Raw genomic sequence first — 21,193 nt, forward strand, 5'->3', positions numbered from 1 at the left:
GAAACATCTGGCAACCTTTTTTGTAAGAATGGAAATGCAAACAGCAGGAATAGGGGTTACAAAGAAGGATCTTAGAGGCAAACACCTGAAAATAGTTATCTTACCCTATGTGTCTAATATTTTGTTTCCATCTGGTGATAATGCAAGTATTTAGAGGAATGTCGCTCTAGAAGTCTAATTATCTGTTAGAAAAACAGATCTGATATCATTTTGCTGTTAAAAATAACAGCAACAACTACTCTGGGAATTTTTTGGCAATGCAGAAGATTCAGATTCAACTTAATATTGGGGCACAGCTATGACTAGAAAATTTTAATGTTTTCTTTAGAATTAATAAAAATAAATGATACACATTCACTTATTTTCTAGTTTTCAATTTTTTGATATAAAATTTATGTTTGTGTTAAAAAATGCCAAATAATTCAGAGGATAGAAAGTAAAAACGAAAGACAACACCCTCAGACCTCCTTTCCCTAAATTTATGCTTGGGGTCATGTTATGCCAGGCATGTTGCGAAGTACTGAGGATACAATGTCAAATATGACATGATCCCTGCATATGAGGAAACTTAAAGTCTAATACAACTGTCAACTGAGCAGCAAGTGTGATACAGTGCCGTGATGGGGCATGAGCTTGGTATAAGGGAGAGCTTGGTCACTTCTGTTTGGTAGGGGTAGAGATCAGGAAAGGTTTGAGAGAGGGAGTGACCATTGAGTGGACTTGACTTTAAGATGTTCCCCATGATATGGGAGAAGAAGTGGGAGGTTTAAGTGGCTGCAGGCACTACAGGCAGGCAGACACATGAGAGGAGAGCCATGGCAATCTTATGTAACTGTTTTTCAGAGAATGTTAACAAATATGTTATGGTGAAGGGCAGAGTTGGAGGGGGAAGGTTGACAGGAGGTAAGTCTGGAAAGTTACGGAAGACATTATGTCATACGGAGGTAGTTTGATTCTATTCAGTAGGTGAAATGAGTAAGATTGAAACGGAATAACATGATCAATTTTGTGTTTTTAGAAGAACATCTAGGCTGCATGAGGAGTATGAAACTGGATGAGGTAATACCCAGATTTTGCACTAGTCTAAGGATGAGAGGAGAAAAACTTGAACTGAAGTGGTGTGGAAGTGGGGAGGAAGAATCAGATATGAAAGATACTGAGCTGGGAGAGTTTAAAGAATTGGTGACCGGTTACAAGGGGGAAGGCAAGGAGAGGAAGAGCATAGGTGGAGTAGGTTCCATCTGACGACATGTAGATGGTGCTACCATGAAGTGAGCTAGAAACTACAAGAGGAATAGGAAAGATGATGGATTCAGTTTAAGTTTGAGATGCTTGTAAGAGAAGGCACATGCAATTGGAGTTGCCCTAAGGCACTTATATATACAGCATGTGGGTCGGAGGTAAGGATTCTGAACTGCCTATACAGGTGAGAATTGTAGGCATTTAGGTAGGAATTAAACTTTCTGAGTGAGATCACTGAGGAATGTAAACTGAAAATGAAAATGAAACAAAACAAGACAAAACACCGGAGAAGAGTGCCAAAGAGAGAATCTTAGGGAATACAATTGAGGGGGAGGCTAAGAAAGAGACTCCAGTAGGAGCTGCTAAGGATGAGTGGTAAAGAGTGATGATGTAGAACAGGAGAGAGGAAGCTAAGATGCAATAACTTCAAGAGAAATGGACAAGTCAATGGTAATGAACAGTGAATTTTAAAAATAATAAACAGTCGGGCTTCCCTGGTGGCGCAGTGCCACGGAGCGGCTGGGCCCGTGAGCCATGGCCGCTGGGCCTGTGTGTCCGGAGCCTGTGCTCCGCAACGGGAGAGGCCACAACAGTGAGAGGCCCGCGTACCGCAAAAAAAAAAAAAAAATAATAAAAATAGTAAACAGTCAATACGGCAGAGAGTACAAGTATGAGGAAGGCAAAAAACAGCTTACTGTTTTAGAAACAAGAAGGAAAATAGATTATTATATAGCACAGGGAACTCTACTCAATACTATGCAATGGCCTATATGGGAAAAAGAATCTAAAAAAAGAGTGGGTATATGTATATATAAAACTGATTCACTTTGCCGTATACCTGAAACTAACACAACATTGTAAATCGACTGGACTCCAAAAAAAATTAAAAAAAAAGTCATGGCATAAATCTCATCTACTTGATTCAACAAATCTTTAATTCATGCCTACTAAATATTAAGCATCACGGTAGCACTGGGGAGACTATTTTTAGGTGCTTGGAGAAGTGGAAGGAATAATCTGAATCACTAATTAGAAGAACGTCAGGCACTGCTATTGAACATACGTAGGAGGCCACAGAAGCAAAGAAGAATGAATCAGTTACTGACCATGTTTAGTCATGTGGGTATTTTTGGACGAGGTGACATTTGACCTAGTCTGTAAGCCTGAGTCCAGGTTTTCCAGGTAGAGCAACTCAGGCACTGGGTGACCTTTCCAGAGTGAGGAACACACGTGCAAAGATAAGAGCACAGAGGTAAGTACTAGCTTGCTGCCGTGTACTCCTGGGTAAAAGAAGGAAGACGAGAGTACAGAGGGAAGAGATGAGGTATTGCTTCTGGATTGGAATTTAGATCAGGATAAGATCATTTTGGGAAACACCAGCAGAATCAGACAGGATGGCAAAGTAGACTGTCGGTCTGAGGAATGGGTAGTCCTCAAAGAAGGGGTGGATGAGGGGATTTGGGGCAGCTGTGGCTAAAAAGTAGGATGAGAGTCTACCATGGAGGGTTTTACAGCATGCTGAGGGGTGCTCATGCTCCCTTCTCCTTAAGGGAGAGAGTAAATGTAGTAAGCTCGCCTTGGTGGTAGAGTGGAGAATGTATGATTTAAAATGACTGTTACGAACATATTCACAATATAGAAGTGAAAAGTTGCAAGTGGTAAAATGCTAGTGTTTCTGTAATTCCATACGGAACTGCCATATCCAGGCAAATAATGTGGGGTTTGTTGGGAGGGTTGGAAAATGATTTTAAACAAGCGCTCCGGGGACTTCCCTGGTGGTGCAGTGTTTAAGAATCTGCCTGCCAAAGCAGGGGACACAGGTTCGAGCCCTGGTCCGGGAAGATCCCGCATGCCATGGAGCAGCTAAGCCCGTGCGCCACAACTACTGAGCCTGTGCTCTAGAGCCCGCAAGCCACAACTAGTGAAGCCCGCGCTCTGCAAGAGAAGCCACCGCAATGAAAAGACCGTGCACCACACAAGGAGTAGTCCCCGCTCGCTGCAACTAGAGAAAGACCGTGGGCAGCAGTGAAGACACAATGCAGCCAAAAATAAAATTAATTAATTAATTAATTAATTAATTATTTTAAAAAAACAATCAGCTCTGGAATGAGAGTGCTCGGATAGAATGTCTGGCTCCATCATTTACTAGCTGTGCAACCCAAAGCAAATTAAGCAGCTCCTGGGCACTGCAGTTTTCGTATCCAAATAAAGGTTAAAAATAGTGCCTTCTTGGGCTTCCCTGGTGGCGCAGTGGTTGAGAGTCCGCCTGCCGATGTAGGGGACGCGGGTTCGTGCCCCGGTCCAGGAAGATCCCACATGCCGCAGAGCGGCTGGGCCCGTGAGCCATGACCGCTGAGCCAGCGCGTCCGGAGCCTGTGCTCCGCAGCGGGAGAGGCCGCAGCAGTGAGAGGCCCGCGTACCGCAAAAAAAAAAGTGCCTTCTTGGTTGCTTCTGGTTTCCAGGCAGCCCACTCTCATCCTTTCTTGGGAGCGTACTTTCCCTTTGCTTAATTTAAACTTAATTAAACTTAATTAAAGTAGCAGTTTACTACTTAAAACTGCTCCATGCCTCTCATCTGAATTCTTTCCCTGGAGAGGACAAGAACCAAGGAAATTGCTGTTCCACAGTGTCTTTCACAGAGCAGAAATTTTAAAGTTTAATGAAGTTCAGCTTATCGACTATTTCTTTCATGGATCACGCCATTGGTGTTGCATCTAGAAAATCATCACCAGTACTTCCAATGGAATAAAACAGAATGGAAGCTTGCCACTTGTGACAACATGGATAGCCCTTGAGGGCATTATGGAAGAATTGTCAACTGGGGAATGCCCATGAGTCTCAACCCACCGAGTTAAACTAGTTCAAGGGCTTCCTGGTACAACAGCTGCTCTAAACCTTGGCTCTGCAAGAGGGGGGAGCAGTCACCACAGTGTCCACTGCAATTCCAAACAAAAGCGGAGCAAAAGTAACATCAGTTACCGGCAACAAAAACACCTCAAACTACCTGGTACTTTCATTATCCTGGGCAGATTTATTCTCGGTAAATGTACCTTTGCTGGACTTTTCATTTATTAAAATGGCTTCCAAAATTTCAAAAAAAAAAATAGAGCCCTCTTGAATAATTATTGGGAGATTCAAATAAAATACAACATATATAACACACTCAGTAAGTACTATTATCAGTTGCTGTGTGTCCTTGGGTAAGGCAACTAAGCTCTCTAGGTCTCAGTTGCCTACCTATAACATTGGGATTATAATAGCATCTACCTCATAAGGTATTTGTAAAGATCGATGAGATAATTCATATACAGCTTGTATCTCAGTAACTCAAGGAATGTTAGCAATTATCATTAATAGTAATGTTATTTTTGAATTATGTTTCAGAAACAAAGCCCCTTGACGGGATAAACAATGGACTCATGTAAATTTTGCTCAAAAGGAGAAGGAAAAATACAATTGACTTTCTAATTGCTGTGAATTAGAAACTCGATATTCTAGAAATAGGTTATATATTTTTAGAAGTATAGTCTGTTGAAATTATAGGAGGAGTAACACTCATTTACTTTGAGAATGAAAATAGCAAATATTTGAAATCAATTCATAAGAGAAAGGAAACATGCATTTTCACGAACACTGAAAACTATGCTCAAACCACAGAACCTCCAACCTTTTCCCATGAGGTTTACTGTGCACCACATGCTAGGATTAAGGAAACAAAGTTGCTAAAAAGACAATATTTAACATTTAAAAATATATCCAAAAGTCAGATATATAATCAGCAATGTCTCCTGATTGAAAACTGTTGTCAGTCATCTAAAGGATGAGGCAAGTCACTTCTGAAATATTATATACCTTGTCACCTGTTTAGCCCCATGTCTCTGTGAGGCTGGTTCACAGGAAGGGTACAAACTGATGTGCTGTGGTTCACAGGGAAAGGTACAAACTGAGGTGCTAAGCGTGACAATTTAATCCTGGCTCTGCCACTAGTTTGCAATGTGGCTTTGTGCAAATTATTTCAATTCTTTGTGTCTTTTCAAGCTTTTACGATCCTTTCTATTTCAGAGGCATATTAATAGCCTACCTTTGGTAGTTTGTTTCATTTCTTAGAAGGCCTGGGAGTGGAGGTGTACAAAGTGTTCCTTCTGATGCCTGATGAAGGGCAGCTGGTCAAGTATGACAACTCTCTTCGTCCATAAAGTTTCGCATAACTACAAAGGGATTTATATTCAAAACTTGACCTTAGCACTGTAGCGTTTTATAGTATAGTTATAGTAAGAAGATACAGGAAAGGGGTGTTTTTTTCTATGTATATCTTATTATTCCTAGGGATCTTTGTATCATTCCTTGGCCCGTCCACACCTTTTTCTAAACATGCCTCGGGACAGCATAGGGGTTCTCTTCCAAAAACTAAAACCGCAAGAAAGCCAAGCCAAACTGAAGCACCTCCCAGGCAGCTTATTTTTTCTTATTTTAGGGTGGGAGTGGTCCCTAGAGAGAGACCTCATTATGATCAGGGCACTTGGAATAAAACTCAGGAACGGTAAACCCACAGTCAGAAAAGAAAATACCTAGAGGGAAATACAGCTTCAAAGAAAAGGAAAAAATAAAACTTTCAACACTATATAGCCTTTCCATCTTGGAAGCCTGGTTTCCTAGGAAACGGTCACACCTGCTGTAGAAACTCCCTAGGGTTGTGTTTCTCTGGGTCTTTAGTTAAAGCAGGAGGGCTTGTGAATATTGAAGCAGGGAGGGAAGGAGACAGGGAGCAAGGAAGAGGTAGAGAGAGGAGAGTCCAGGTAAAGACATTTCCAAATGATCAGGGAAAGATAATTCTTTAGAAGGGAACTTTTCAAACTTTGTGTCCTTTAGCAGAGATACACTATACTTCTTTCTTATTATGTCCTAGAGGCAGCCTTAGGAAGGATCATGTATTTATTCTTTGCATGGATATAATTATTATTAAATAATGTTCTAATCCCTAAATTCCATCCCCTCATTTCACAGTAAGGATTTAAGTCCACTCTTGTTGATCCTTTGGGCAGAAAATCAACATCTCCCTTGCCCCAAATATTATACAAGGAAAAGTGGGTTTCTGGAGGTATAAATGAGTTGGTTGATTTACATAGTTCTTCTTCTCCTTTACTTTCTTCTTATTTCTAATTTTGGCTGGGGAATTGTTAATCATAAAAAAGGGACAGGATCTTTTAAAATTTTATGCCTTTGAGATGTGTATTAATATGAATAGGTTTCAGCAGGAAGAGCCAAGTATATAACAGATATTTATACATACTAAACACATTCATTCATTCCATTTTAACTGAACTTATTTCAACTGATGTTCTAGGTGCTGGAACTGATGTTCTAGTGACTAAACAGACAATAGTCTTTTCCAAGAAGGAGCTTATTTTCTCCTGGAGTAAGACAGGAGACTTACTCAATTTTCTCCTGGAGTAAGACAGGAGACTTACTCAAATAAGTAAGATATAGAGTATATTTGATGGTAATAACAGATGATGGAGAAAATAAAGCTACCATGGTGGTGGGTCTATATATGCACTTTCCTCTGGAGTCTAGAAACATCCACCTGGTTAATTTTCTTGGGCTATATAGAACTTTAAAGAGACGTAGGGTTTTGGAGAGGATGTCTAGTTTAAGCTATATTCTGCTCTGTGATCTTATTCTTTTATGTTCTGCTGATTTGAGATATTCTTAAGGACAATGCTGTGAGAAGCTAGCAATTTCCAGAAAAATTTAGGCCAAATCAGATAAGCCAGCTAATGGAAGGATAGGGGAGAAAGCAGATCTCTATTATATCTGTTTATGATTCAGAATCTCACAGAAGTCAGTGTATAGAAACCAGTTTGGCCAGGAATTTAGCTGAGTCGGCCCTGTGCTGACAGAAATATTGCTAAAAAGTCAATAGATTTTTTTAAAAAATCAACCTGTAAAGTTTAATTTTAGATAACCTCAGTAGGTTATTTTAGATGACCTCACTAGGTGATGGGCTTACTCTTGACCCAGCAGAGCTTCTGCAATCACCACAAAGCTCTGTGCCTCTGTAAAAATTACATAGTTAGGTAATATTAATTTTTCATAATTTCATTCTTCATTCATTCACTCGTTCAAATATGTATTCCGCCCTTATATGCCAGACACTATTTTCAGTACTGGAAATACACTGTGAACAAGATAGACAAGATCATTGTTTCAATGGAATGTACATTCAAGGGGAGGTGATAGACAGAAACAAAGAAAAACCATGGAAATATCACTTAATAATCTTATTTTTAAAAAGCATACATAATGCGGTGATGTGCTAGAAATGGACTTCCAAGGACATCTTCCAACGATGCGCCATTTAAGTGGAAAGCTGGGTAACAGGAAGTAGGCTAGCAATAACCCATCTGAGGACTGATTAATGCAAGGGTATAGGAAGAGCTAATGCAAAGGTACCAAGACATGGACACACTTGTTTAGATCAAGGATAAACGGAAGCCCACTGTGACTACAGCATTTGAGTGAGAGAAGAATAGTTCAGAAATGGATGACAAACCTAAGTAGGGCCCAGGTGAAAAAGATTCTTGTAGAATTTTATTCTAAGTACAGTAAAACTACAGGCAGTTTTTAAATCACAACGTACCATAATAAAATGTCCACTTTAAAAAAAGAGCCATCTGGGTCTTAGGAAAAGTGATGTAGATTTTATTCTAAAAATAATGCACACTATTGAAAGTCTTTATGAAGGATATGGTTATAAAGTGAAAATAAGATTCACATTTTAGGGGCTTCCCTGGTGGCGCAGTGGTTGAGAGTCCGCCTGCCGATGCAGGGAACACGGGTTCGTGCCCCGGTCCGGGAAGATCCCACGTGCCGCGGACCAGCTGGGCCCGTGAGCCATGGCTGCTGAGCCTGCGCGTCCGGAGCCTGTGCTCCGCAACGGGAGAGGCCACAACAGTGAGAGGCCCGCGTACCGCAAAAAAAAAAAAAAAGATTCACATTTTAAAATATACCAATGTCTGTATCCTGATTTTTACTTATTTTCCCTGTTAGATTGTAAGTCTCAGAGGATAGTGATCGTATTTTCTATTTCTATACTATCTTTGCTAGTTATCATTCCCCATTTGGAAATAATGTTTGGCACAAATTTCTGTACCTGAAATTTATCACACAGAGGACTTTGCTAAAGAGGAAATGAATTTCTGTGTCTTTAATCTTTCTGTTTTCGAACCAGACTTGAATTCCCAATGAAGTGAAACTCACAGGTCACGAAGAGACCAGGGTTTGTTTGAGAGTTTTACTGTCCCTTTATTTTAATCACAATGCTAGAGGATACCTGCAGCTGATTGAGGGTCTTCCTGATCAGATATTGCGGGCTATTCAGATTGATAGTTGACCTCACTAGGTGATGGGCTTACTCTCGACCCAGCAGAGCCTCTGCAGTCACCACAACGCAAACCCGTGGGGCGTGGGCAAAGGAAGGATGCTGGCTACAGTTTTTTTTTTCTTTTTTTGCTTAACAGGTACAAAGTTGAGATCACTTAGATCCATCCTTGAGAAACTGATGATCGTGTTGCTTTTATAATCTATTTTTGGAGCTATAAAATCAAATGAATGAGCAAACAAAATCCTTACGAGAGAGACTTTTGACAAGAAATCCCCCAAAAGAAACAGTAAAACAATCATTTCTCATTACTGATAGGCAATTTGCTTTTTCAGAAGAACCATATGGGAGGGGGGCGTTTTGCAAAACGTAACAACAAATTAATTCCGCCTCTTCTCTGACGATGTGAAAAATTGTTCTTTGTTAAGGCATTTTCGTGAGAGTCTTTTACAACTCTAATTTTGACAGAAAGGTTATACAAATAGCCGTATGGAGATGATGGTAATGCATACCTTGATTCAGTGCGAAGTAGGACTGGGTGGATGGGGAGGGTAGGAGTGGGTGGGGCTTGTGAAAGAAGCTAGCCGTGGTAAGTGAGGCTTGGCATGGAGCCTTGTGACAGTGTTTCCTAGGACAGAGGGAATGTTATCTGGCCCCTGAATACTGTTGTCCTGTACATTTTGCTCCTTTCTGGAACCAATTCCTCTCACTAGCTTGCTGCTGACATAGATCCAAGAGGAAGAAAAAGTGTCTTTTCTTTTGTCCCCTGCAGAGCCCCGGCGTCCCTCTTCTGCCTGGCGTCCAGTGGCGCTGATCCTGCTCACTCTGTGTCTGGTGATGGTGATTAGCCTGGCAGCTCTGGGGCTTGTGTGTAAGTCTGCACTCTGACTTGGGGGAAGATCCTGGTTCCAAGGTTTGTCTAGGATGAGAAATACTTGTTACGATATTCTCTTTTTTTTCTTTTTTTACTTTGATTCCGGAGCCTGTGAATAAGTCCTTATGGAAATGCAACTCTGTAAATGATGTACCTTATTCTAATGCAACTCTGTAAATCACGAGCATAGTGGAAGAAACATTAAAATACAACAGTCACTTACCAGCTAGACTTTTACCTTCTGAGATAAGAAGGTTTTTGTTCTTTGTTTATATATCAATATTGTTGTTTGTTTATATATCAGTATTTAACATCAGCAGTTTTTAATGAAAGCATACTTCAGCCCTCTTCCATTCCACAAAAGACGACAGCGGCTGTGGTTTTTGCTTTTAGCATTCACGGCTCAGTGGGCTAATCAGAGGAAAAGATTTCATTTATATCCCACCCCCTCAATATACGGAGAATAGACCAGGTCTTAATCACTATAATATTTGCAAGAAGTCCAGGAAGTTATAGAATCATTTTGCAAAGACTCATGAAAATCAAATAAGGAAGAATTCACATATAAAGTCTTTAAATTTCAAACTAGTAAGGACAGAGTAAAAAACTTAAAAAGGAAGTGAGTAAATGGGTTTCATCAGATGGGACCCTACAGCAATATGTCCTGAACAGTTGAAGAAGGTGGTTCAAGGTAAAAGAGCACATAGAAAAGCAGGTTCAAATGTCAAAATTGGATTTTTTTATGGGAAATTTTAGAACTTGTTTGTAATCTTAAATTTTAAAATTAAAAAAAAAATGTATCTTAGTGTTTCTACCCTGGCTCCCAAATTTTTACTTCATTTTGATATAACTGTTCGTTTGCATAAACCATTCTTTTTAGTGGTATAAAGCGACTCTCATGATTCATGAAGAATTTTTTTTACTTAGATTTAGAAACCTGGAGTTTAAAGCTAAGTGTTGAAATTTTCTAGCCAAGTGATGTTGAGAAAGTTACCTATTCTCACTGAGCCCAATTGCAAAACTTTAAAAATATAGAAACAATAACATGACTCTTTCAGTGACTGAATGGGATAACAATATATGGTACATTGTCAGTATACCGATCAATAGATAAATGGATTTATGATTTTAGGTTGAGTAACGGTTTGACAGTGTACGCAGAAAGATTTATTGAGCCGTAAATATGGTTAAGGAATTTATCCCTGAAGTCAGGAATTGTCATTATGACTCCATATTTTCAGATAGGGAAACAGAAATCAATTTGCCCAAGGCAATACAATTTATTATGTACTATAGTCCAAACCTGAGTGTAGGCAATGCGCTCAGAGCCTGGGATCTTAAATAACATACTGTTGCCGTCTTCCCCAGATGTAGAAAATAGAAATAGAAATAGAAGTGAAGAATATAAGGTGTCCAGTCTGACTTGGTAAATTGGGTTAGTTTTTCAGTTCTACCAGCTCTCCAACACTCAGCAAGAAAACATTTCTCAAAAGGAAGAAAGGCTGGGGAATCTCTCCCGACAGCTTCAATCTCTCCAGACTCAGAAAAGGAAGCTTGCAGAGACTCTGCATCACGTGGCTGAAAAACTCTGCCGTGAGCTCTATAACAAAACAGGAGGTGAGTCCTGATCGTTGAGTTCCCCTTTGGGAGCTATACGGAGCGCTATACAGCGCTATACAGAGAGTCAGTCCGTATAGCGCTGATTCTCCCATCAATGTACCTGGGAACCATGTATTATTCAACTAGTTGTCTGGCAAACTTAATAAAGAGTTCGGACATCCAGATCATCCCCCGTTATTGGGATCACGTAGTTCAGCTGTGTCTGTGTTACAGAACGTGAAGGGATTCAGCAAATTCAGACATTTAGAATAATAAATACAATTAACTTCAATTAATCAGAATAACACTACAAGTAAATAAAATACAGGGTTTTTTCTCAACTGACCTTGGCACCTAAATACCTAAGAGTAGGATACATTTCCTAATGTATTCACAAATCCTTCCTCATGAAGAAGTTAATGAACTCATAATTATAGTTTCTGGATTTTAAGAATCATATAGGAATCGAGTTAAAAAGACAGATAAATGGAATCAGGCTCTAGTTATTTTAATGTAGTATGACTTGTCTGGGTACCAAAAATCTGCATTTTATTAAGGACCACCTATGATGACAATGCCAATTTTGTTTGTTTTTGCGGTACGCGGGCCTCTCACTGCTGTGGCCTCTCCCATTGCGGAGCACAGGCTCCGGATGCGAAGGCTCAGCGGCCATGGCTCACAGGCCCAGCCGCGGCATGTGAGATCTTCCCGGACCGGGGCACGAACCCGCATCCCCTGCATCGGCAGGCAGACTCTCAACCACTGCGTCACCAGGGAAGCCCGACAATGCCAATGTTGGATGAACTGTGCTTTGGTAAATACTACTGGACAAGCCTAGAAGCATCACCTTAGTTCTTTGTCTTCTTTTTCTTCTATCCTTCTGGGTTTCATAACACCCAGCTCTATTCAAGTCTGTCTTCTTTTCTGTTCTCCCTATTATGCGTGCATAGGAAGCCAGATACATTTCCAAGTCCCCGATTTGTCTTGCGGGGACTCTACAGTCAGATGAAGTCTCCCAGTCGCCCCCACACAGACTGGTTTCCACACTAACCAGACAGCCTGATTTCATGGTTACCCAGTAAATAACATCAACACGCACACTTCCACTTCTCTAAGTGATTCCTTCCTACACGACTAATGACCTCACTGGTCATAATTTTATTTATTTTCTTTATTCTTCTTTAACTTTATTGAGGAATAATTGACAAATAAAATTATATAAATTTAAAGTATACTACATGATGAGTTGATATACACATATATTATGCAGTGATTATCAAGATCAAGATAATTAACACACCTACCAGATTACTCATGGCATTAAGGGACATTGTAAGGGGTTTGGGTTCTATTTTTTTTTTTTTTTTTTTTTTTTTTTTTGCGGTACGCGGGCCTCTCACTGCTGTGGCCTCTCCCGTTGTGGAGCACAGGCTCCGGACGCGCAGGCTCAGCGGCCATGGCTCACGGGCCCAGCCGCTCCGCGGCATGTGGGATCTTCCAGGCCCGGGGCACGAGCCCGCGTCCTCTGCATCGGCAGGCTGACTCCCAACCACTGCGCCACCACGGAAGCCCTTGGCTTTTATTTTGAGCAAAAGAAAGATTCATTTCAGGACCCCGAGCAGGAGAAGTACATGTCTGACATGAGTTTTTAAAGGCTCATTCTACAAATATGTTGAAAATAGACTGGGAGAGGGTAGGAAGGATAGAAACAGAGAAATCACATAAGAGATGACTATCGCAATAATCCAGGAAAGAGGGAATGGTTCCTCAAGCTAGGATATTATTGATGGAGATGAATGCATGATGTAATAAAGTGGGGTGTGAGGGGTATGAAGGAGATAAAGGAATCAAAGATAACTCCAGAGTTCTGGGGCAAAGCAGAAATGGGGAAGAATTCTGTGGTCATGAGGGGGGAGGTTAGGAACCAGGGATGCTGTTTTGAGCATGTTGACTTTGAAATATCCCTTAGATATGTGTGGTGATATGAGTAGGCAGTTTGATATATAAGGAAAAAGGTCTGGGCCAGAGATATAAGCCAACTTTCAAAGCAAATCTCCCAAATAATTGATTTACTTAAAACCTCATTTTACCTTATGAAATATTTTAAACAGTCAGAAACATACGAACAATAATGTAACATCCATCTGTGTATTGACCACTCAGATTTTCACATGTTAACATTTTGACACTGGATTGCTTTTAAAATAAAGACATTTTTGTGGAATCACTGAGTTCCCATCTCACCGTACACCGACAAGGGATGTGGATACAGGTGCCCAACTCTCAAAGGCCCAAGGCCATGTATCCACACAGGTGATAAGACCAAGGCCATGTATCCACACAGGTGATAAGACCATATTTACGATCATGACCCACTCAGTCCATCTCACCCTTGACTGTGCACTTATTCCTCTGACTTTGATGACCGTTTCAGTTTCTGACACGTGGAGATTTACCATCTGAACTCAGGCTTGGCTTAGTATTGTATTTATGTGATGTTTTTCTAAAATTTTATTCACTTATGCTTTGAATGAAAAAGTAATCCAGGGCTTCCCTGGTGGCGCAGTGGTTGAGAGTCCGCCTGCCGACGCAGGGGACGCGGGTTCGTGCCCCGGTCCGGGAGGATCCCGCGTGCCGTGGAGCGGCTGGGCCCGTGAGCCATGGCCGCTGAACCTGTGCGTCCGGAGCCTGTGCTCCGCAATGGGAGCGGCCACAACAGTCAGAGACTCGCGTACCGCAAAAAAAAAAAAAAAAAAAAAAAAAACCACGAAAAAATAATCCAGATCTTATTGATATATATTTCATTAAAAAATCCTTTTACTACCATATAAGTAGATTTTGAGGAAGAAAATTATAGAAACTTCAATGGTTTCCCAAATCCAATGCATATTGAGTTTTTGAACAGATGAAAAGTTCTTTATGAAATTGACTATCCTCTCTGTATGCTGAATTACACGGGGCAAGGAACACTGAATTTCCAATCATTCACTACTAGATTCCATTGTCCATAAAAGCAGGTAGTGTCTATTTTGATTCCCATTGTATACCCAATTATAATTCCTGGCATATAGTGGGTGTTCAGTAAATATTTGTAATTATCATTGGGCAATTAAATATCTAAGAGCTAGGGAATCAATTCTTTCTTGTGTCATCAAATATTATGTAATTTCAAGAGAACAAAAACAACAGACCTAGGTAGAAGATAACATTAAATTTGGTTTCTTTTCAAGAGCACAGATGCAGCCCTTGCCCAGAAAAATGGAAGTGGCATGGGGACAAATGCTACAAGTTCTATGAAGAAAGCAAGAGTTGGCAGGGTTGTGAATATTTCTGCATTGCTGAGAACTCGACCATGCTGAAGATTAATACACAGGAAGTACTGGTAAGGTCCTGAGGCTTGGTCAGTGTTTGAAGCACACTCAGAAAGAAATCTTTAAAAGATTCTAAGGAGTCAAAACCCACAGACTCTCCTATTTATTGCAATCAAGGCCTAAGTCTTATTCCTATTGCTTTGAATGATCTCTTGAGGTCATCGTTTGTGGAATGATCTCCACAACTATCCACCCCTTAGAAACAAGACCTTCAAGTTCCCCATCAGTCAGGAATCAAATGAAGAAGGTCTTAATTTCTTAACCTCTTTTGGTTTGGGTAGGAAGGGAACAATATTGATGCCACGTCAGAGACATGAAAATAGCACTTCCTGTCTTTCCATGTGAAAGTGACAGAACTTTTGATTGAAAAACATTTAATTAAATCATTGCCATAATCTGCAAGTAAATATCTAGCCTTCCAGAAGTTTACACCCTAACATAGACTGGACAAGGCAAATATGAAAATGAAATTGGCATATATTGAGTAAGTACATGCAATTAAAGTTCACTATTAAAATGGCGTGATTGTTCCCTTTTACATTTATTATTGTCTTTGGATTTTTTTTAAACATCTTTATTGGAGTATAATTGCTTTACAATGGTGTGTTAGTTTCTGCTTTATAACAAAGTGAATCAGCTATACATATACATATATCCCCATATCTCCTCCCTCTTGGGTCTCCCTCCCACCCTCCCTTTCCCACCCCTCTAGGTGGTCACAAAGCACCGAGCTGAGCTCCCTGTGCTATGCGGCTGCTTCCCACTAGCTATCCACTTTCCACTTGGTAGTATATATAAGTCCATGCCACTCTCTCACTTCGTCCCAGTTTACCTTTCCCCCTCCCTGTGTCCTCAAGTCCATTCTCTACATCTGCGTCTTTATTCCTGTCCTGCCCCTGGGTTCTTCAGAACCATTTTTTTTTTTTTAGATTTCATATATATGTGTTAGCATACGGTATTTGTTTTTCTCTTTCTGACTTACTTCACTCTGTAGGACAGACTCTAGGTCCATCCACCTCACTACAAATAGTTCAATTTCATTTCTTTTTATGGCTGAGTAATATTCCATTGTATATATGTGCCACATCTTCTTTATCCATTCATCTGTCGATGGACACTTAGGTAGCTTCCATGTCCTGCCTATTGTAAATAGTGCTGCAATGAACACTGTGGTACATGACTCTTTTTGAATTATGGTTTTCTCAGGGTATATGCCCAGTAGTGGGATTGTTGGATCGTATGATAGTTCTATTTTTAGTTTTTTAAGGAACCTCCATACTGTTCTCCATAGTGGCTGCATCTATAGCCTTTGGATTTGATTACTCAAACGGTATGACCATTATTTATTTATCATTGTTTTAGCAGAGGTCTTGGCACAGAGTAGTTTATCAACAAAGAGTTATTTAATTGAAATTCATACCCTGCTAACTGTGCAAACTCTTAACATCTTTCTAGTTACATCTTAATTCCTATCCACTTCCTGAAATCTGTGATGAATGAAACTCTGCAATCTCTCTCAAACCTCTAAGATAATCTTTTTCATCCTTTCTTTTTTTTTTTTAACATCGTTATTGGAGTATAATTGCTCTACAATGGTGTGTTAGTTTCTGCTGTATAACAAAATGGTCAGCTATACACATACATATATCCCCATATCCCCTCCCTCTTGCATCTCCCTCCCTCCCTCCCTTTCCCACCCCTCCAGGTGGCTCTTGATGGCTCAATTTAGGCAGAAAAAGAGGCGATTTATTTGACTAAGCCCATGTATCCCAGCATAAAACCTCCTAATTTTTTTATTCTCTGTTTCCTCTACCTCCAGCACAAACAAGATTCAGATATACCACTGAAGTATACTAGATGCAGTGGTTAGAAGTATTATTATGAAAGTTACATAGTAATTTTATCTTATGCACTTCATGTATTTGCATATATTTAAGTCACTTTCATATGATTTATTTATAGAACTTTTAATGTGAAGGGGCCACCATTCAGTTGGAAACACTATTTTCAACTACAGTTTCTTTGATATGCCTATACTGTAACTATCACTTAGTGATAGTTTCATTTATATTTCCAGTAATCTTTTATTGAACCAACATGTGCCATTAATTATCCAAGGGATTGAGGATGTGAAAATGAATAAAACAAAGTATACGTCCTTAAGGAACTCATAGTATCGTGGAAAAGGAAGGTATAACAATGGATAATGATAAAAGATTTAGATAATTTCTGTGTTAAAGAGTGAGATGATATAGAAGGAAATAAATAACTTTAAACATTTTTCAATATGGATAGTAGAAAAGGAATTACATCTATGTAAATACACAAAAATGTAAATGCATATATATGAAACATTTCTCTGTTTTCCCTTCTTAGTCTGAGACATAAATCAGCCTTATAAATTTTTCTTTTACCCTGCTTTGCATTAAAGTATATTCATTATTCTTTTCTCATTCCTGGTCAGTCCTTTTCACATGTATTCATGAAGATTACTTCCCATTCCTGCACTTTTCCTTCCAGATTCTTCCAGTTTCCAGAATCACTCCACATCTCTACATCCCATATTTTTTATATCAATCTTGTTTAATCCTGTGACTTGAAAATAATGGGTCATTTATAAATCTTGGTTGGTGTGATTCTTGGTTTTGGAACATCAGCATATAGTCTATGCTTATTAAGAAAAAATAATTCTTTAACTTGGACAAATTAACTGACCTCAGCATGGACACTATTTTTCTTGAATGTACTATCATCTATGTTCTCATATTAAAAGTGAGGGCCAGCCCTACATATCTCTGTATGTATATAACAATTCTAAAGCTAAATGTTTTCTTGTGTGCCTTTCACAGGAGTTTGCCATGCCTCAGAGCTACTCTGAGTTTTTCTACTCTTATTGGACAGGGCTATCCCGCAACGGCAACGGCAAGGCCTGGCTGTGGATGGACGGAGCCCCTTACTCCCATGAACTGTAAGCCTTCAGCACATTTCATGGGAAAGGCATTTAATAGAGAGCTTTTGCCTGAGTGACAAATGTAAATGAAACTATCACTGTGTTTGTAGGAGGACTTCCAAAGGTGTATAAAACATAGTACTTACTCTCAGAATGGCTCATAAACCAGTGAGAGAGACAGACCAGGATTCTCTGAGAGAGAGGGAGAGAGAGAGGGATCTGTTATGGGTGAATAAACTGAAGCCCAGGTGGTAATGGGTGACCTGCCTAAGGTCGCACAACTCTACAACATGTCAATACCCAGAGGCAGTATAAGACCTCAGATTTCTTGGCTCTCTGTGCAGTGAAATGGGGAGCACATCTTTCAAAATACAGTCTCTGAGAATAGATTTACTCACAATATAAACAGTAATATTATCAAAAATTAGTTTTACTTATATGAGCATTTAGATAGGCATGTGTATGGTATATTGTTTGAGATCGGTAAACGTAATATCTATATCAAAATATATTACAGTTTAAAGCCTTGTTTGAGCAGACACCTTTCTATATACCTATATAGGATTTATTTTTCCAGGAGATAGTACATATTCAATGTGATTATTTTTTACAGTTAAATAAACTGAGTCACAGAGAAGGTAGATAATTTTTCAGATGGCAGTAAAATCGAATGATAAATTGGATTATAACGTGTATTTTAATTTTAGTTAGAAATAGTGTTTGTTGTTTGGGGTGAGCTGATGCTTCTAAGAATGCGTATGGAACTGAGGGGCTGAGAGGAAAGAGTCTGGTGACCCCATCCTTCCAGTAGACTCATCATGGGTGTCTATTCTATAATTTTATCAAGCTTAGGACACTCCCTGCGTACTTTTGTATTTTAGAAGTAAACTATGATAAGATGAACTTTTTCTTTCTTTTTTGAGGTTTGAGATTATAATAGATTTCACCAGCCTAAGAAGTAGGGACTGTGTGACCATCCTCAATGGAAAGGCTTTCTCCAAGGACTGCAGGGAGCTGAGGCGATGCGCATGTGAAAGAGCTGCGGCCACGGTGAAGCTGCAGAGGCTCCGTGAGCCTCTCTGAGCCGGACATGGAGGCCAATGGTTCTCCAGCTACAACTGCAACTGCAGGCTCCCTTCAGAGAAGTGGAAGATTTCTGCTCTGCAGAACAAAAGTCAAGTTCTTTGTGTGCGCCTGGCCTAGTGTGGTTTCCGTTCCTTTTCCTTCCATTTAATCCCTGTTTATACCTTCCAGGTACTGAAGATTTGATAATAATAAATGTAAATAATGGAAAGTGTTGGTGGTTTTAGAAAGGACTTGTGCTTTGGGGAAAAATTCCAACGTACAGATGCTCTTCAAAATGTGAGAGCAATCAGTGTTGTGGTTGTGTGTGCCTTATTGAGAGTTTGTGGGGACTCTACAAGAGTGCTGATTATTTCATTATTTGAGAAAAATAAGAAGTCTTGGAGAGGCATGCTGTCTTCAAGAGGATGGTTTTAACATTTTAAATTTTAAATCTTTTGAGGCACGTTTATAACATCAATGTGCGGCTAAAGATGAGTCAACCGAATTGTGATAGGGTGAGTTATCCAATCAGGTCATGGCGAGTGAAAGAGACACTCTGACATCTGCATACACAGCTGGCTTCTGTGCAGGTGCCGCTAGCTCAGGACAATATGCACGCACGTAACAGAAATCGTTGCAAATAACACCATCACAGCCACTGACTTCATCGACTTAGAGATAAATCAATTTTTGGGGTTTAACACTAGAAAGGCTAATCTATGATCATTCTTTGTTTTCAACAGTGGAAACTAGGATGCTTCAGTTTTATTTTCAGTAAACATCTATCTCATGGTGAAATGACATTGAATTAGCAAATACATGATAAAGGGGAGATGTTTGTATTTATTCCTGTAAGACTGTGTCACTTATCAATCGTTGCTTGTAGACTTCTTCCTTAAGAATTTTCCCTTCAATTTTCTGTTAATTAGTTTGGAAATTTCTTCAGCATTGAACAAATTTTGCATCGATTTATTGTGTACTGCAAAAAGGACTGCATTTGTGGCCATAAAATGAAGTTTTAGATCCCGTATTGTAATTTATTATCTGGCAAATCCCTTCACTTCACAGAACTTATTTCATCAAGTATAAAGTAGACATATTTAGTTTCCTCAGGGTGTTCTTGTTGGCTGAAATGAGGTACATGTGGAATTAGTTTCATAATCTACATTGCAGTGTAAAATGTAAGGGATATTAAAAATATGTAGAAAAGCAGAGGAGGGATTTAGTTTTTAAAAGTAAGGAAGCGAAAGCAAGCATAAACCACCTTCTTCAGAGACCTATATTCGTGAACAAATTATAGAGAGGCCCCTACACTGGGGGCCTGTGGATGTTACTAAATATTTTCTATGACGGATACAGATATTTAATGAACGTGGTTGATATAATAAGCACATAACGAGAGACATGGATTAGACCTTTAGTTAAGCAATTAAGTGTTATTTAAGCCTTGTTACTGCAGCAAGAAAATATGGTTAATCTGAGAAAGTCAAATGATTTTGTGAACTAAATAAAAGTGAGGTGGCACACATTCAGTTTTGACCCCTGGCATCTTACGTGACTGTGGACTAGTTCAGGGCTGGATGACGGGTGTCTCTTTAAATGTCATTGCTTTAACAAGTCTAGTTGCCTGGTTAGTGGGTGATGATTAGTGTTTTCTCTCCAGATCTGCAGCCTAAGGGAAAGTGTCACTTTGGATGGCGAGGAAGGAAAAATAACAGCATGTTATCTGACGTTTGTTATTCTTTTTTTTTGCGGTACGCGGGTCTCTCACTGTTGTGGCCGCTCCCCTTGCGGGGCACAGGCTCCGGACGCGCAGGCTCAGCGGCCACGGCTCACGGGCCCAGTCGCTCCGCGGCATGTGGGATCTTCCCGGACCCGGGCACGAACCCGCGTCCCCTGCATCGGCAGGCAGACTCTCAACCACTGCGCCACCAGGGAAGCCCTGACGTTTGTTATTCTTGAGCTGATTCCTCTCCATCTTTGCCCTCAACCTCCTCATCTACCTAATAAAATCCACAGCACTGATCACGACATGAGCAAGTATTTCCGAAGAACAGAAAGGAGTACGGCACAGCATTCAGTCCACAAACTTTTTTTTTTTAATTTTAAGAATAGGCAATAATCATAATATGACTTTCTGAGAACAATTTTCCATCGAGAATAAGACAGGGTAGCACCCCGTGAATGGGTTTTCCAACATGAGAAAACTTTTGTTCTTCTAGGCTCTTGTGTGTTTAGGTAATTCTGAAGAAACTGGGGGGAAATGTTAAATGAGGCACATGGCCTTTCCTGGTAGACCCGAGTTCCCCAGGGTACACAATGAACTATTTCTTTTCCTGAGGATATTAACCAGCTCTTAAAATTTATCAACAGGAAACAGGTCAGGGGTCTTGTAACAGCAGGAAATGTGAGAAGTGTGCTGGGAGCTTTTACTTTAGAGATAGTAGCAGATTGTGAAATACACAGAAAGGTCTAGAAGGTTGGCTCAGGGTTGCCCTCAATATTTGGGAGTCGAATACCTTCTAATGGAATTCTTGCAGTTTTCGAAGAATACAAAAAGCTGCATAATCTGATTTCAAGTGTACATACCTTCTTTTATTCATTGTATGAATAGATTTTTAGAATCTAATGATACTTATTATTCTATCAATATTACCAAAGTTTTTCTTTTCATACATTTAATGTCCTTTGGAGAGAGCATGTTAAAAAAG

General features: G+C 39.8%; 1 protein-coding gene across 1 annotated transcript in view; it reads left to right on the forward strand.

Moving 5' to 3' along the window:
* CLEC1A (C-type lectin domain family 1 member A) overlaps nucleotides 1-20,281 on the forward strand; it is a 21,198-nt gene extending 917 nt beyond the window's left edge. The window contains exons 2-6 of the mRNA XM_060166924.1: nucleotides 9,396-9,494; nucleotides 10,938-11,114; nucleotides 14,327-14,478; nucleotides 17,317-17,435; nucleotides 18,341-20,281. Of these exons, the coding sequence (XP_060022907.1) occupies nucleotides 9,396-9,494; nucleotides 10,938-11,114; nucleotides 14,327-14,478; nucleotides 17,317-17,435; nucleotides 18,341-18,500 (707 nt within the window). The 3' untranslated portion in view covers nucleotides 18,501-20,281. The remainder of the gene's footprint in view (nucleotides 1-9,395; nucleotides 9,495-10,937; nucleotides 11,115-14,326; nucleotides 14,479-17,316; nucleotides 17,436-18,340) is intronic.
* Nucleotides 20,282-21,193: the final 912 nt, after the last annotated feature.

Source organism: Lagenorhynchus albirostris, chromosome 11 (genome assembly GCF_949774975.1).
Source record: "Lagenorhynchus albirostris chromosome 11, mLagAlb1.1, whole genome shotgun sequence".
NCBI lineage: Eukaryota > Metazoa > Chordata > Mammalia > Artiodactyla > Delphinidae > Lagenorhynchus > Lagenorhynchus albirostris.